We start from the raw sequence: 17,612 nt of genomic DNA, 5'->3' as shown, positions 1-17,612 counted from the left end.
GACTCACGGACACAAAGAACAAACAGGTGGTTGCCAGGACAGAGGACTTGGTGGGGGCGGCGGGGGCGGGGGCAGATGAGGAAGTGAAATCAGTGACGGGGACTTAGAGGTACAGATATCCGGTTACAAAATCAATAGTTCACAGGGATGCAGTGCAGACATAGGGGATACAGTTAATACTGTAACAACTCGGTACGGCGGGTGACCTGTGGTCGCTAGACTTATCCTGGTAGTGACTGTCACATAGTGCATCTCTGTGTAACATTCATCATGTGTAGCCCACACCATGTTGTACACCTGAAACCAGGGTAACAGTGTAAGTCAATGATGCTTCAGTAAAGAACCAACACATGTAACAGGTATGTCCAGGTACTGAAAGTCATGTGATTGGTTCCCCCAGAAATAAACGGACACGAGCGTCCAGGCCAAGGGGCTTCTTTAGGAGGAGACCCTAGGATGGGGAGAGTCGGGAACGAGAAGGCAGGCAATGCCGCACCGTGGGCGCCGGGCTCCGAGCCCTGCTGGGAGGTTCAGGAGAGCAGGGCAGCGCACTGCAGGCAGAACCCTCCCCGATGAGCAGCAGCGCGGGCCTGTCACCCCCGAGCCTCTCCATCCTGGTGGGCTGCTTTCCAGAGCTGAGGTTCACAGGCAGCACCCCTGTGACGGGGGAGCCGAGGGGATATTTTATGCCCTTATTATCATGACCCCCACTGTATTTATTTTATGCCAATTAATTAACCAAATAACTTTTAATTGTGGTAAAATACGTTAGCATAAAGGGGGCTTCCCTGGTGGCTCAAGGGTAAAGACTCTGGCTGCCAATGCAGGAGACGTAGGTTCGATCCCTGGGTTGGGAAGATCCCCTGGAGGAGCAAACAGCAACCCACTCCAGGATCCTTGCCTGGAGAATCCCATGGACAGAGGAGCCCGGCGGGCTACCGTCCATGGGGTCGCCAAAGAGTCGGACACGAGCTAGCAACTAAACAACGCTAGCGTAAAATCTACCATCTTAACCGTTCTTAATGGTTCAGTAGTGCTATCTTTATCCACATTGTTGGACCATCATCAGATCCAGAACTCTCTCCACCTTGTAAAACGGATGCTCTGTCCCCACTGAACACTGACTCCTGGTCTCTCAGCCCCTGGCCCCCACCCTTATACAGTCTGTCTCCATGAACGTGACACTCAGGACCTCATCCGAGTGGAGTCCTGTGGTGCTTGTCCTTTTGTGGTGAGCTTATTTCACTTAACATAATGGTCCCAAGGTTCACCCACGCAGTAGCAAGTGCCAGAATTTCTTTTATTTTTATTTTTTTCTATTTTTATTTTTTCAGAATTTCTTTCTTAAGGCTGGATACTGGGGCTTCCCTGGTGGTCCAGTGGTTAAGAATTTGCCTTCTAATGCAAGGGACACAGTTCCAGTCCCTGGTCCAGGAAGATCCCACATGCTGCGGCAGAGCAACTAAGCCCGTGCGCCTTAACTAAAGAGTAGCCCCTGCTTGCTGCAACTAGAGAAAAGCCCAGCCCGAGCAGCAGTGAAGACTCAGCACAGCCTCCCCCCAAAAGAAGACTGGATCCTGTTCGGTTGTATTGATATGCCACAGCCGTCCATGGGCGTTTTGGCGGCTTCCATTTATTAGCTATTGTAGATAATGCTGCTGTGAACGTAAGCGTGCAAGGCCCTGCTTCCCATTCTTTTGGGTACAGACCCAGAAGTGGACCTGCTGGGTCACGTGGCCATTCCAATTTTAAGGTTTTGAAGAACTGCCATAATGTCTCCCACAGCGGCTGCACCATTTTCATCCCCAGCAAGGGTGTAGGAGGGTTGTTTTATTTTCCGACACACAGAGCATCGGGCGTGTCCACTGCCCCCTCCCCTCACTGTCCCCTAACAGATGCCAGTTTTCCTTATCTGTGCAGACAGGCCTCCCTCTGTCCTGTGGCATAGCCTCGGCACGTCCCGTCTTACCTACCTCGGCCCCTGCTCCCCGACCTTCACACCCCATCTCGCGAGTCATTGCTCGCACAGACACTGCTGGGTGGAACAGCGGTGGCAGGAGCTTGTTTACAAGTCCCTGGGCTCGATTCCTGGAAGGATAATTCCTGGGTCACTTGACATTCTGATCGATGCGGTCTGATGGCCTCCCCCTAAGACCCTGCCCAGCAGAGGATGAGTGTTTCTTTACACCCTTCCCAGCCTGGATGGAATCGCTCCTGAAGCTTCTGGCCAAGCGGAGAGGTGAGGAGCAGGGTGCAGTGTGCCCTGGGGAGTCTGTGCTCACCGGGAGCGCAGGGGTCTGCCCTGGGGGCTCCTGCCTGGTGGGTTTCCTTCTTCCCCTAAACGCCACTGGCCAATTGGAGGGCTGTAAGTAAAAGCCTCCCACACCTCCCAGGGCTCCAGATGACATCTCATCAAAGCGCTGGTAACCAGGGAGGCCCTGGGTCCCTGCGGCTCCCGAGGTGCCCGTGGGGGCTCAGAAGCGGCTGGGGCACGGCCGTTTCCCCCGACTCACCCGGCCCGAGGTCCTCCTCACAAAGGCCGTCGTTCCTGAGGGTGTAGAGTGGGCCCTGGAGGGCCCTCTTCCATTTTTCTCTTGTGTTTCTTTGTTCGGGATAGTTTCTGCTGCTGTCTTCAAGTTCAGCAACATCTTTTTTGACCCCCTGCAGCATCTACTCTGTTATGAATTTCACCTGAGGTATTTTTAAAAAGATAAAACATTGCATAGTTTCATCTTTATTAATTTTAAAATTAATCCGTTTGGGGGGCTGTGCTGGGTCTTCGTCGCTGTGCGGGCTCTTCTCCAGTTGCGGCGAGGGGGCTATTCTTTGCCGTGGTGCTCAGGCTTCGCATTGCAGTGGCTTCTCTTGTTGTGGGGCCCAGGCTCCAGGGCACAGGCTTAGCAGCTGTGGCTCACGGGCTTAACTGCCCCACAGCCTGTGGGATCTTCCCAGACCAGGGGTCGAACCCGTGTCTCTTGGATCTTGGCAGGTAGGTACCACGAGTGCCACCTGGGAAGCCCTTCTTTCCTTTATGACCAAATATTATCCTGTCTGGAGAGACCCCATTTTGTTTGTCCCTTCATCAGACGGTGGACATTTGATTTGCATGGTTTCCACTTTTTGGCTATTTATGAATAATGCTAAATTATTGTTGTGTGAAACACATTCTAGGCAAACATCTCCGTAAACTTGTAACTCCAGCTCTTGATACCTGGCCTGCTAGGACACCTGTAAAACCCCAGCCCTTGAGTGGGGAGGGCTTTCCAGGCTACCCAGGCAACTTCTTGCACCCCCTGCCCCCACCCAGGAGTTTACAGATGGGGAAACTGACACTCCAGCTGGCAGACGATTTGCCCACTGTTCCAGTTCAAAGAACACTCACTCACCAGCCAGTCAGTCCTAAAGGAAATCAGCCCTGAATATTCATTGGAGGGACTGATGCTGAAGCTGAAGCTCCAATACTTTGACCATCTGATGTGAAGAACCGATTCATTGGAAAAGATCCTGATGCTGGGAAAGACTGAGGGCAGAAGGGAGTGACAGAGGATGAGACGGTTGGATGGCATCACCGACCAATAGACACGAGTCTGAGTGAACCCGGGGACATGGTGAAGGACAGGGAAGCCTGGCATGCTGCAGTCCATGGGGTCGCAGAGTCGGACATGACTTGGCGACTGAACAACCACAAAGAACAATGAAGGTGAGCTTTGTGTGGCTCCTGGGGGTCAGAGTGCATCTTCACACACTGTCTCATTGGATGCCCTACCTCCCCCTTCTGAGGTGGGTCTCTTTATCCTCATTTCACAGGTTTCTTCTTCCAGCAGTTAGTTATTTCCTGAACACTCCAGACTTTGAACCGGTGCTGGAGGTGGTGAGCTGGGCAGAACGGTGCTCCTAGGATCTCAAGGAGGCAGGAGCTACGGAAAATCTTCCAAAGGTAGGGAATGAATCCCAGACAGTCAGAATCTCAGCAGAAGAGAGCTCTATGTCCCAGAGGCAGGAAACGGGCAGAGCTGGGTAGGAACGCCCAGCTTCAGGGTCGCCCTGGGCTTCCTTTTTGGCCTTCCTCCCCATCAGGAGGGAGAGAAAGGAGATGTCTGTGGGGGCGGTGTGGGCGCCTCAGGGCTGAGGCTGGGAGCGGGCTGGGCCCCCAGCATGCCTGGGACAGGGCAGCCGGGCCTCCAGCAGGTCGCAGAGAAGTGCCTTTGCCTGCAGAGCATCCTTCCCTTGAGCTGCGGGCACGTTTCCACCTTCCAGACACATTGACCCTCCTAACTCTTGCCTGTCCACCTGTGAGGTCAAGCTGCCTTTTAAGATAAGGGCGGGGACACCTCGTGGAGACGTGTTTCAGAGCCCTAACTCTTGGCTGTGCTAGTGGTCACTTCGCTTGCATTCCAATTTGTATTTTCTACTTGTTTTTATATCATGTGTGTTTTGGGTAATTTGAGATTGCTCAGTTGTGTCCGACTCTTTGTGACCCCATGGACTATACAGTCCATGGAATTCTCCAGGCCAGAATAATGGAGTGGGTAGCCTTTCCCTTCTCCAGGGGATCTTCCCAACCCAGGGATTGAACCCCAGGTCTTCGGCATTGCAGGTGGATTCTTTACCAGCTGAGCCAGAAGGAAGCCCGTATTTTGGGTAAGTGGCCTTAAACTTGGTAGAAAGGAGGAAAGAGCGAGAGACAGAGACAGAGAGACAAAGAAGGTAACAGAGGGGACCAGACTTGGGGCCGACACAGGGAGGGCAAACAGAGAAGGCTGCGGCCAGTGTACCCCAAGAGGCACCTCTTGCAGCTGAGGGGGGGCGGGGACGAGGCTAGTTTTGGGGTGTCTGGGGCGAGGTGGTTGATGTGCACTGGGCCCTGGAGAGCCCTTGACAGGCCCCGCGCGCCGTGCTGGGGGGAAGCGGGGCCGCCTAGGGGCTGCCGGCTCAGCCAAACCGCAGGCGGGCTCAGAGCTGCCCCTGGGCTGGCAGCGCGGACGGGCCAGGAGCCCCGCGCGGTGCTCTCCAGCCTCGGTGCCTTCCAGCCGCGGCGCTCGTCGCTTCGTTCGCTGCTCCGGGCGGTTTCCTGTGGCTGCCGCGGCGGGGGGAGCTGGTCCTGGGCTGGGAGGCTGGGCCCTGCTGGGGGGCTTGGAAGCAAGAGGGAGGGACAGCCCCCAGGAAGCAAAGGCCAGGGAGGGGGTTCGGCCCGGAGCTCCTCCCTTTCCCCCTCCTCCCCCGCTGCCGCTCCCCTTCATTTCCTCCGGCTTCTGCCTTGCAAGCGAGCCCCGCCCCCCGGCCAGGCGTCCGCAGGAGAGCGTCGCGGACAACGCTGGGGGCTGGGCGGCACACCTGCCCCGCCCCCCCCCCCCCCCCCCGTCTCAGCCAGTTCCCCCACCCTGCACGTCCAACCCCCGCCCCGCAACACATCCCACACATGCTACGGCCTCCACTAGTCCCCACACTGATGAGCGGATTGAAAATAAAGAGCCCCTGTGGACCAGCCCCCCTCCCCTGATGCAGAGGAGGGGCCAGCCCGAGTTGGGGTGGAGGGCCCCTTCTGTGGCCTCTTGCCTGGAGGCTCCTCCCCATCACCTCCCCAGCCCCTGGCGGCTCCTGCTGTGCCCCTCATTCCCACAGTCTGGTATTTTAGTGGCATGTCTTGTCACCCGTGCTGGGGAACCTGACAGCCCAAGACCACCCAGTTGGGTGGCACCTTCCTGAAGCCCGGCCTAGGCCTGTCCCGAATTAGTGGTGTACACACAGGTGCCCACTGGGTGCAGGGCGCAGGGCATGGCCTCCATGCCACAATGGTTTTGACTGGCCCCTTTTAAGGCCCAGCCTAGCCCAGCCCAGCCCAGCCAGGGATCAGTCTTTGGCAAAAATGTTTTGATTCCGACCAAGAGGGATGACACAGATGGGGTTTAAACATGATCGTTACCCACCAGGGGTCATGGGAACAGAGGGCCAGCCAGCTGGGCACGACCAACCTCCTGGAGAGAGACTTTAGTAAGTCCAAACAGAACCCGACCAGAGCTTGCGGCAGGAGGTTATAAAAGAGAGAGCTAATTAAAAGCCACCTTCAGGAAATCTTTGCTCATACCTGTTCCTGCTCCTGGTAGACGGAAAATCCGCACATCTGGTTTACTAATTTTGTGAAATACACCATGTATATCATAGGAAAAAACACTGGGAGGAAACACATCAAAGCCAACACAATCACGCAAATCAACTGGACTTCAATGCCGAGCCCCATCGTCCACCCTGACCCGACCTTGACTCACAGCTCTGCTGCTAGAAATGTATCTACTGCGACATCAAAGGGAGTGTCCACTGAGGTGGTGTGTGCAGGAAATGGGAAGCACCCAGTTTCCTTAATGGGGGAATGGCCGCATCACTTGTGGCAAATCCATACACAGAAATACCACGGAAGGCATAATAGGCACAGGTTAGAGCTATCTGGACCCACAGACCTGGAGGGCACGCCATGATGGCGAGGAAAGTGAACTGCAGCCAGAGGTACGAAACCACTTTTGTGACAACAAAGGCCCGGAGCGCTGATAAGCAGGTGCCTGCGGAGACGTGGAGGGTGAGCGGGGTGAAGGGGGGTAATGTGACTCTGGTGGCCTGAAGAGAGGATGGAAGAGAGACAACTGCGGACTGGGAGAGAAAACAGCACTACTGATGAGGGCTGTAGAGCAGTCTAGGACAGTGCTGCTGCTGCTGCAAAGTCGCTTCAGTCGTGTCCGACTCTGTGTGACCCCACAGACAGCAGCCCACCAGGCTCCCCCTATCCCTGGGATTCTCCAGGCAAGAACACTGGAGTGGGTTGCCATTTCCTTCTCCAATGCATGAAAGTGAAAAGTCAAAGGGAAGTCGCTCAGGCGTGTCTGACTCTGCGCGACCCCATGGACTGCAGCCCACCAGGCTCCTCCGTCCCCAGGATTTTCCAGGCGAGAGCGCTGGATAGCGCTACAAATATGTAAATACGTAACGCGTAAAGGAACGAGACCTAGATGGCATAAGTAAACTTAAAAAACACACCGATTCAGAAGCTGGGAATGCAGATTTAAGTTTTGTCTAGGATTTACTTCAGTACTTCAGCCTTTTTCAGACATGCAAAAAAAAAAGACGCCATTCAGTAAAAGTTGTGAATGGGGACGAGGATAGCGTGGTCTATTGACGTTCTGAACTGGACTTGAGCCCGAGCGTGCGGTGCCCGCCTGTGACCCATGGGCCTCCAGGCCTGGCAAACATGGCAAGTGTTAAGGAAGGGGCTGTACCCGCAGCTCCTGTCTTCTCAGGACTGGCCTCCTCTCTGAGTGAGGCTTCTCCCTTCTGCACCCACTTCCCAGGCCGACTCCGCAGCCTGCTTGCAGAGACCTGGAAGAGGGACTGGCCATGGTTTGCCAAAGGCGACTCTGTGCTGAAAAGCACACAGCGCCTCCCCTGGTGGCCCAGCGCCGAAGGCTCCACGCTTGCTCCCAGGGCGGCAGGCCTGGGTCTGATCCCTGCTCAAGGAACTAGACCCCACATGCCGCAACCAAGAGCTTGTATGCCACAATTGAGCCCGTGGCAGCCAAATAAACAGTAAAACCGGACAAAAGTACCTGCCATGCCCCACCTGACCTGGGCAGCTACCCAGGCAGGATGAGTGTGATGGATCGCCAGACCTCCCTCCTGGGCAGGCCTGGCCCCTCGGGGCAGCTCTGGAATCAGATCCTGCAGCTCTTGAGCAGCCTCCCGACCTCTGCTCTGGGAGAACTGTTAGGTGAGGTGTTATCTGTCCCGGGAATCCGTGGGCTTTCTGTCCAAGCAGCCCTGGTAACTTTGCCGGGGGTAGTGGGGCTTGCCTGATCATGACGTGCACCAAGAAAAGAAACCAGACAGCAGTCTGCACAAACATCTATTTACAAGAAAAACAAGTTACATATGATACAAGCTTTTTACACACAGTAGTTTAAACAATTATGTATTTTTACTACCAGAAAAAAAAAGTAATAAACTAATCATTTTTGCTGTTTTTATACAACGTGACTAGTCGTGCACACTTGTTTTAAAACCTTTCGCTAAGTGCAAATACTAGATTCCTCTCTCCAGTTTTAAGGCAAGAACAGGACTGCCACTGGGCAGTCTTTCGCTCCGGGGAGCAAGCCCAGAGGGGAAGGTGCCGGCTGCCTCTGGGACTGCTGTCCCCAGACAGGGGCTCATCTCTGCAGGTGTCCTGGCGTGTCTTGAGGCCACTGTCTATCTTGTCAGATGAGGATGTCCCATCTCTCCCCCTACCCCATCACCAGGACAGACCACTTCTCCAGGAGACTGAGACCCAGGTGCTGCCTCCAGGACATGGGGACACACACAGGCTCATTTCACAGACACGCCGGGACTTACGCTTGGTGAAGGCGCTGTGGCCGCTGACCTGCCAGCCACTCCACACCCCGGCTGGAGGAGCACTGGAAACTGGGTGCCCTTGGCTCAGAGAGGAAGGAGTGATTCCCTAGCTGCCCTGTGTGGCTAAGACCTGCCAGAACTCGTCTCAAAAGACGAGCCTTGGGCTTGGCCTTGAGGGAACCATCATTCCGGTCTCCGTGTGCCGGGTGACCTTTATGTGCCAGGTCCTAGGGCAGTCGCCGGGCCAGTGTCGGGCACACACCTGCCTGAGGTCTGTCCTTGCCGCTGCCCCAGGCCCTCCATGGAGCCACGTACCCTGGGCTGCAGGGCCAAGGTGGAAGCTGGCTCCCTTGTTGGATGATGAATTGGGTCAGAGATCTAGAAGCTTATGGTGGGCTGGGGTGAGACTGTCACCAGCTGAGCAGGCGGACAGCACCTGGGGACACTTGTGGGCAGCTCATGGCTCTCAGAGCCCTCCTGTGGGGAGCAGGGGCGGAGGTGGGGGAACATGCCTTCCAGGCAGGGGAAGAAACCCTGTGGCTGCACCCAAGGGGCGGTGGCGGGGTGGGGTTGGGCAGGGAGGGCCTCCTGGCAGCAGAGGGCTGGTTTGGCCTCTCCTCAGGCACCCATCCCGCTCAGATCCAGACCCGGAGAAAACAGCAAGGATGGGCAACTCAGCCTCATCTCCTCTCCAGCTTCATCTCTGGAAATCAGCTGAGGCTGGTGGCAGAGGGCGCCCAGACATGGAGCATGTCCCCTGCACCGAGGTCTGTGTGCGTGAGCTCCGGGAACCCACAGCCATCGGAGTGTCACCCAGAGAACGGAGGCTAACACTGGGGGGGGGGGGGGCAGGCAGGTTCATCCCCACGGGGGCTGTGGCTCTGCAGGCGGGCTGGAGTGTGGTGACGTGCTGCAAAGTGCGTGCTGGGGCACGGCTGACACCCAGCTGGGGCTGGACAGCCAAAGGCCACGGGCGGTGTGGCGGGGGCTCCCAAACGAGTCCTGACTTCAGGACAGGTCTCCTGGCCCTGGGTACAGCCAGTGCCCCTGCCACGCCTTCGGGGAGAACCTGGGGGTGGCAAACACGAGGAGAGCCACCAGGCTGTCACAGCTAGCTCAGAAAGGCCTTGTGTTTGGCGAAGATTTTGGGACTCCCACCGTCAGCTGCCAGGCATGGGGTAGGTAATAAGGATTGAGGGAAACTCTAGTAGGCCACAGAAAACTGGAAAAGTAAAAACTGAGTGAACAGCAAACGTTTCTTCAGATAAACCACAAACATCCCATTGCATGAAGTGGCTCCCTGTGGTCTCATCCCAGAGCCAAGAGGGGAGACCCTGGAAGCCCCGTGGCAGCGGGGGCCTGGGGGACACAGTCCACAGCTTCCCCCCAAGCGGTGCTCCCAGGCTTGTGAACATTACTCAGTCACCCCCTCACTGGGAGCAACTGGTCAGGGCGGCGGGGCGCACCTCACGCTGGGTGGGCCTCAGAGCGGGGGACGGGAGAACCAGGCCCGCTGGACCCGGGTCCAGTGTCGCGGCTCTCCGAACTGCGCTGTTACTTCACTTTATTATGGGTCATGCTGCTGCGGCGAGGAAGGCTTACATGGTTTTTAACTGAGAGACTTCTGTTGTCTGCCAGGGGCTGGGGCTGGAGGCAAACATTTCCCTGCATCTACTCCTGCAGGGATATGAGTGGCAGGTGGGGGCCCTGTGGCCAGGGCCCCCACCTGGCAGCTAGAACGGCAGGACTCTTTAGGAAGAGGGCTTTGCTGCCCCTAATCTCTGCCCCGAGTGCCAGACCAATCCTCATGGGCACCCACAGGGTACCAAAACCGGCTGGTCGCTCTTGAAGGAGCGGTGGCCCTTCCCAGAAGAAACTCTGCCCACCCTCCCGAGAGCCAAGTCCACCACCCCTACCTGGCAGGCCCGGCACAGCCAACGGCCTGGGCGGGGGCAGGGCCCAGGCATCAGAAGCGATGCCGAGGCTGGGGGCCAAAGTGCATGGGCAGGTTGTGCTCCAGGGGCACGTGGACGGGGGCAAATTCGTAGTTGACGCGCATATTGGGCAGGGGTGGCACGTAGGGTGCCGGGATGGGGCCCATGTTGAGGGGGAAGTTGTTGAACACGGGCCGGACGGGCGGCAGGGGGAAGGGCGGGTGCACGAAGGCGTAGGGGGGTATCTGCGGCTGGTGCAGGTTCTGGGGCACGGGCCTTGGCAGGGCCTCGGTCCTCTGCACTTTCTCGGGGGGCTTCTCCAAGGGGGGTCCGATGCGTTTGAAGGTGTTCTCTGAAAAGGAGGCGGGATTTAGTCGAGAGAAGTGTTAACCCCACTGTGTGCAGACCTGCTGGGGACCCAGCAGAACTGCTAGAGGTCAGGCCAGGCACCGGCGACCTGACTTCTTCCTGGTGGACACGGGAGGGATGGCCAGGCCAGACTGAGGCCAACTGAAGTCCCCAAAGCAGCATGCATGGACGGGTGCAGGCCCACCCCCCTCAGCAGCCACCAAGGACAAAAGTACACGTTCCCGCGAGCATCACAGCCCACAGGGGTCTCCTTAGGGGAAGGCAGCTCAGATCAGCTCAGAATGGGTGGAGCGTGTGTGGGAGCATCTCTTAGAGCCAGGGCCTGGGTGGCCGCTGACAGGAATTCCATCGCCTTCCTCCAACCTCAGAGAGGTCTCCTGTCTTTTTCAGTTGGCTGTGGCTCCTGTTTGCTTCCTGAGTTCAATCTCACCAGCTGGGACCTACCTTCCTGCCTTCACGGAGCTGCTAACACTGCCTCTAAACTCTCGGGACCTTTCCCAGGGGGAGCTGGACTTGTGGGTGGGGTAGACTGGGGCCTGCCTGAGGGACAGCCCTCCCTGGGGGTCCCTGGAGGGTAGGGGGCTGGGATTCCCACAGAGGCAAGCAGTGGGCATCCTTTCCTCCCCGTGGATACGAACTGCCTGGGCGCAGGGCCTGTTCTGGGGAGAACTTGCCTCCATTCTTTCTTTTCTGTTCCTCTTCAGCCTCCTTCTGGATTTCCTCAATTAGCTTCTCGTCATCTTCCTAGAAGAAAAGCAACTGATGACAAGTTTGCTCTCAGCCAGCTCCACGTGCGGCTCAGGCCCTGCTGGGACATGCAGGAATCCGTGGGTCTGCACACTCCTCCTTTCCAGGTCTCCAAGAACCTTCTGGAACCAGATGGTGTTCCTGTGAGGCTGGGACAGAGAGCGGGCCTGTGCAGGGCGGGTGGCTGTCTAGGGGCCAGGTTGAGAGCCTGCTCCATTCACTCAGCTTAGGGTTAAGAACTTCCCGGCAGAGGGCTACCCAAGGGCTTGGGATGGGCTGAGTCTGGAGTGGGCAGGGCCCAAGGAGCTTTAGATCTTGAGACTACAAGCTCTGAGCACAGAAACCCTTCTGCGTAGAGCCTGCAAGTCTTGCCGACTCCCTGAAATGGGCTGGACAGTTCACCGGCCTGCTGACCCTGAAGTTGGCGCTCAGCTCCTACTCAGCGGTGGGTGATAGATGGAGCAACATCCTGCCCACGGAGCACTGGCGGGGCCACAAGGAAAGCACTGCAGTTTAGGAGCAACTCCCCGACAGACTCACGCTCGGGAGACCTGCTTCGCTAAGGGGCGACTCGGCTATGGATGGTCCCAGCCTGGGCACATGAGTCGAAGAGAGCTCTGGGCACAGGCAGACATGTGGGCTTCACCAGGGACACTTCGGGGTCCCTGTCATGTACAGCTCCCCCACCTCCACCTGGCCCAAGCCTGTCCTGTGCAACATGCTAGGGTTCGACCCACCCCTCAGCGGCCCTGCAGCAAGGCTGGGGGCTGAACTGAAGACCCATCAATACAGCGCACGTCTTTGCTGCCAGCCACAGGGCTGCTGCTGCACTGGCACAGCCACGGAGGGTGTAGGACTCAAGCCCACCCCGGGAACTGGGGCTGGACGAGGAGCAGAGCGTACGCTGCAGTCACAAGCTGACCCAATCGAGTGGCAGGCAGGCGCGCGCTGTCTCCTGGGGTCCAGCAGCAGCCTCTCCAGGAGTCCAGGGCAGTCAGGCTGGGCAGGAGTAAGAAGGGCAGGGGTGCCCAATATGGGGGCGGGGAAGTCTGCTGGACTCGAGTGCTGCCCCAGGCACGAGGCAAGGCCTGGTGTGGTCTGGGCTGGAAAACTGTCAGTGATAACTGGATTTTTCATGCCTACTGGATGCTGTCTGGCTGACATCACCTGTGGAACCCTGGGGACGTGAATGGAGGGGATGTGAAGAACACGTGGAACCCTTGGACTAGAGGAGAGCTCGGCAGTGTGAACCCTTGGACTAGAGGAGAGCTTGGCAGTCTCAGCATGGAGCCGGGCCGTGGGCAGTAATAAGGTCACAGCCAAGATGGTCACCTGTGACTTCAGACAGTGCCGGCCCTGCCATGACGCTGGAGTCATAAGGGTCCCTCGCTCGGGGTGCACTGGACACCTACTCCACAAAAGTCCTAAGACATGGTCACCCAGCCTCTTTGCAAACACCCCTGGTGAGGAACCTTACTGCCCTGGAGCAACCGCTCAGCCAATCACCCCACAGAACTCCAGTAACACAGCAGGTATTGGCGGATGCAGACTGCAGGCCTCCATGCGAGGGTCAAGGTAAATTCCACTTGTCTAGACTAGGAGCTGGCCAACACCTGCATTTTGCTGCCAGTGGCCAGCCTAGGAAGAAAGGTTAAGAAAAGAGTGATCTAGAAGAACGGAGCTGCTGCCCCGCCCCGCCCCGCCCCGCGAGACTTGGGCCAGCACACTGCTGAGCACCCGAGTCTCTGCATCGCTTCTGTGAAACGGGCTGCTGTAAGGACTGCATGGGCTCAGTGTGTAAAAGACCCAGCACAGCGCAAGCACGCCTCACGAACGGGACGAAGGCTGGCCAAAACGCCAGGAATAAAGATTTCAGAAAGATGGAAAGTTTCAGAAAACCCCCAAAGAGCTACTTAGATGGTTCCCTGTCCCCGACGTCTGACTTGAAAACGTGGTGGGTGTAGGAATTCTTTCAGTCAGGAGTGTGTACTGAGCAAGCTGGATGCACAGCTCAGAATCAGGAGACCTGGCCCCTTCCCCAGGGAGCGTATATGGTTGTGCTGCAAACAGTTCCAGCTGGCGTTCCTACGGTGTTCTCCGTGGGCTTACAGAGGCCTGTCACAGCACTGAGGACTGACCCTGGACCCCTGCCCCCTCTTCCTCCTGAGTCTCGTCTGTCAGGATGGAGAATGAAGGGTGAGGGGGTGCTCTGTGAGTAGAGTCTCCAGGTCTCACGCAGCACTGTAAATGGGACGGACGAGCAGGGCACCTGCCACATTTTTCTCAACACCAAGTTTCCTGTGATAAATCCTAATGCTCTTGGTAAAAGTTCGCCCCTGAATAAATAGGTAGGTCGGAGGCACTTACACAGCAAGTGTGAGCCAAGCTTCCTGAGCCGGGTCTGCCAGCTCCGGACCACAGAGTGGCCTAGGCCCCGCGCTGGCCGAGACTGCTGGGCCAGCACCGAGCCCCTCCGGAGGGCGGGGACAGCAGAGCCCACCAGGCTGAGCCCGGCACCGTCCGGGAGCCCCCGGGCCTCCTCCCTTCCTACCTTTGCGCCGGTAACTCTGACTGCTCAGTGGACTCAGGACCGCTTGTCCTCACGTTCTGGCTCTCCCTGGTTAGGCAGTGCTCTTCAGAGTCTAAATACAGTCTGCATTTCACCAGAATATGTCAGCACTCAGCTATTTTGAGCAGTGATTGTTACCATAAATATTGAGTAAACTGTCAGTTATACCTAGAATATGGGTTAGGCGTCTCAGATTTCAACTTTCTCCAACTGGTTGGAGTCACAGGGCACTATGTCTAGAAACTAAGAACTCAAACACTTTTCAGTATTTTTTTTTTTTTTTTTAAGAAAAAAATTACGTTTTCAGCCGAGTATGTTAGATTCTAAGGGTGAAGATTTTTTACTTCATCTGGGGTAGAATTCCCTTCCACAAGCAGTCTCCTTTGAGCCCTTAAAATTCCTCAAGAGTGAAGGCAGGCTGAATTGTACACTTTAAAAATGTACTTTATACATATTTTACCACAACTTAAAAAATTAATAATGTAAAGAAGAGAAGGCAGCTTCAGGGTTGAATCCGAGATAACACGTGAAGACCGGCCCTCGTCAGAACACTCCAGGGTTCGGGGAAGCAGCACGTGAGGCTACTGAGGCTTTTCTAGAGGCGAGCTCCCTTGGGAAACACTCAAGGCACTCCAAGTGTCACCATTCAGTGATCAAGGACACTGGTGAAGAAGGCTTGACATTCTGCAAAGCTAGGACACACCTAGGCTGCTGGAAATTGGGAACAATGGGAGGAAAAAAGATGCTGAGAGGGCTGGGGGTGCTGCGTGGGCTGGATCGCAGAATGAACTGCCCTCCAGCCCCCTACAGGGGCTGAGTCACTTACAGGAAGTCCAGGTGGGATGGAAGGCTCCCTCCTCACCCCCTTCCCCCTCCCCCAACTAGGGAATTTTATCTTACAACAGCATTGGCTTCCTAACAGAAAAGTAGCTGGCACAATGGAAGAACTCTAGCTTCAAGGCTCCACACACCCTGGCCTGGGGACCCCTCTGGTAGACCCAGCACGACCCAGGCGGGGGTCTAATCATTTCCATAGCAGGTTTACTGTGAGAAGTAAATGACCTCACCTTTATAAAGTGCCAAGCACAGTGACATAAGGGCATTAATACTTACTGAGCACCTACTATGTATCAGCTCCTATCCTAAGCACATCATGAAGATTTCTTAACAATGCTAGAAGTTTGGTACTACTGAGTAATCCCTATACTACAAATAAGGAAATTGAGGCACACAGAAGGCAGACACACTGAAACCACACTCACAGAAAACTAGTCAATCTAATCACACTAGGACCACAGCCTTGCCTAACTCAATGAAACTAAGCCATGCCCGTGGGGCAACCCAAGACGAGCAGGTCATGGTGGAGAGGTCTGACAGAATGTGGTCCACTGGAGAAGGGAATGGCAAACCACTTCAGTATTCTTGCCTTGAGAACCTCATGAACAGTAGGAAAAGGCAAAATGATAGGATACTGAAAGAGGAACTCCCCAGGTCACTAGGTGCCCAACACGCTACTGGCAATCAATCAGTGAAGAAATAACTCCAGAAATAACGAAACGATGGAGCCAAAGCAAAAACAATACCCAGCTGTGGATGTGACTGGTGATAGAAGCAAGGTCCGATGCTGTAAAGAGCAATATTGCATAGAAACTTGGAATGTCAGGTCCATGAATCAAGGCAAATTGGAAGTGGTCAAACAAGAGATGGCACGAGTGAACGTCGACATTCTAGGAATCAGCAAACTAAAATGGACTGGAATGGGTGAATTTAACTTAGATGACCATTATATCTACTACTGTGGGCAGGAATCCCTCAGAAGAAATGGAGTAGCCATCATGGTCAACAAGAGTCCGAAATGCAGTACTTGGGTGCAATCTCAAAAACAACAGAATGATCTCTCTTCGTTTCCAAGGCAAACCATTCAATATCATGGTAATCCAAGCCTATGCCCCAACCAGTAATGCTGAAGAAGCTGAAGATGAACGGTTCTATGAAGACCTATAAGACCTTTTAGAACTAACACCCAAAAAACATGTCCTTTTCATTATAGGGGACTGGAACACAAAAGTAGGAAGTCAAGAAACACCTGGAGTAACAGGCAAATTTGGCCTTGGAATGCGGAACGAAGCAGGGACAAGACTAACAGAGTTTTGCCAAGAAGATGCTCTGGTCGTAGCAAACACCCTCTTTCAACAACACAACAGAAGACTCTACACATGGACATCACCAGATGGTCAACACTGAAATCAGACTGAAATATTCTTTGCAGCCAAAGATGGAGAAGCTCTATACAGTCAACAAAAACAAGACCAGGAGCTGACTGTGGCTCAGATCATGAACTCCTTATTACCAAATTCAGACTTCAATTGAAGAAAGTAGGGAAAACCGCTAGACCATTCAGGTATGACCTAAATCAAATCCCTTATGATTATACAGTGGAAGTTAGAAATACATTTAAGGGCCTAGATCTGATAGACAGAGTGCCTGATGAACTATGGAATGAGGTTTGTGACATTGTACAGGAGACAGGGATCAAGACCATCTCCATGGAAAAGAAATGCAAAAAAGCAAAATGGCTGTCTGGGGAGGCCTTACAAATAGCGGTGAAAAGAAGAGAAGCAAAAAGCAAAGGAGAAAAGGAAAGATATAAGCACCTGAATGAAGAGTTCCAAAGAATAGCAAGAAGAGATAAGAAAGCCTTCCTCAGCGATCAATGCAAAGAAACAGGAAAAGAACAGAATGGGAAAGACTAGAGATCTCTTCAAGAAAATTAGAGATATCAGGGGAACATTTCATGCAAAGATGGGCTCAATAAAGGATAGAAATGGTATGGACCTAACAGAAGCAGAAGATATTAAGAGGTGGCAAGAATACACAGAAAAACTGTACAAAAAAGATCTTCACGACCCAGATAATCATGATGGTGTGATCACTCATCTAGAGCCAGACATCCTGGAATGTGAAGTCAAGTGGGCCTTAGAAAGCATCACTACAAACAAAGCTAGTGGAGATGATGGAATTCCAGTGGAGCTATTTCAAATCCTGAAAGATGATGCTGTGAAAGTGCTGCACTCAATATGCCAGCACATTTGGAAAACTCAGCAGTGGCCACAGGACTGGAAAAGGTCAGTTTTCATTCCAATCCCAAAGAAAGGCAGTGCCAAAGAATGCTCAAACTTCCACACAATTGCACTCATCTCACACGCTAGTAAAGTAATGCTCAAAATTCTCCAAGCCAGGCTTCAGCAATACGTGAACCGTGAACTCCCTGATGTTCAAGCTGGTTTTAGAAAAAGCAGAGGAACCAGAGATCAAATTGCCAACATCCACTGGATCATGGAAAAAGCAAGAGAGTTCCAGAAAAACATCTATTTCTACTTTATTGACTATGCCAAAGCCTTTGACTATGTGGATCACAATAAACTGTGGAAAATTCTGAAAGAGATGGGAATATCAGACCACCTGACCTGCCTCTTGAGAAATCTGTATGCAGGTCAGGAAGCAACAGTTAGAACTGGACATGGAACAACAGAATGGTTCCAAATAGGAAAAGGAGTACGTCAAGGCTGTATATTGTCACCCTGCTTATTTCACTTCTACGCAGAATATATCATGAGAAA

The 17,612-nt window shown here is 54.4% G+C and overlaps 1 protein-coding gene across 2 annotated transcripts in view; it reads right to left on the bottom strand.

The window, feature by feature from the left end:
* The window catches only part of RNF216 (ring finger protein 216), a 120,984-nt gene continuing 111,247 nt past the window's right edge, over positions 7,876 to 17,612 (bottom strand). For both annotated transcript variants that reach the window (XM_018040716.1, XM_018040717.1), the window contains exons 16-17: positions 11,351 to 11,420; positions 7,876 to 10,659 (exon numbers count right to left, since the gene is read on the bottom strand). In XM_018040716.1, the coding sequence (XP_017896205.1) occupies positions 10,340 to 10,659; positions 11,351 to 11,420 (390 nt within the window). In that variant the 3' untranslated portion in view covers positions 7,876 to 10,339. The remainder of the gene's footprint in view (positions 10,660 to 11,350; positions 11,421 to 17,612) is intronic.

Source organism: Capra hircus, chromosome 25, assembly GCF_001704415.2.
Source record: "Capra hircus breed San Clemente chromosome 25, ASM170441v1, whole genome shotgun sequence".
Lineage (NCBI taxonomy): Eukaryota > Metazoa > Chordata > Mammalia > Artiodactyla > Bovidae > Capra > Capra hircus.
Note: the sequence above shows the minus strand (reverse complement) of the source record. Positions and strands in the feature narration are given on the sequence as shown.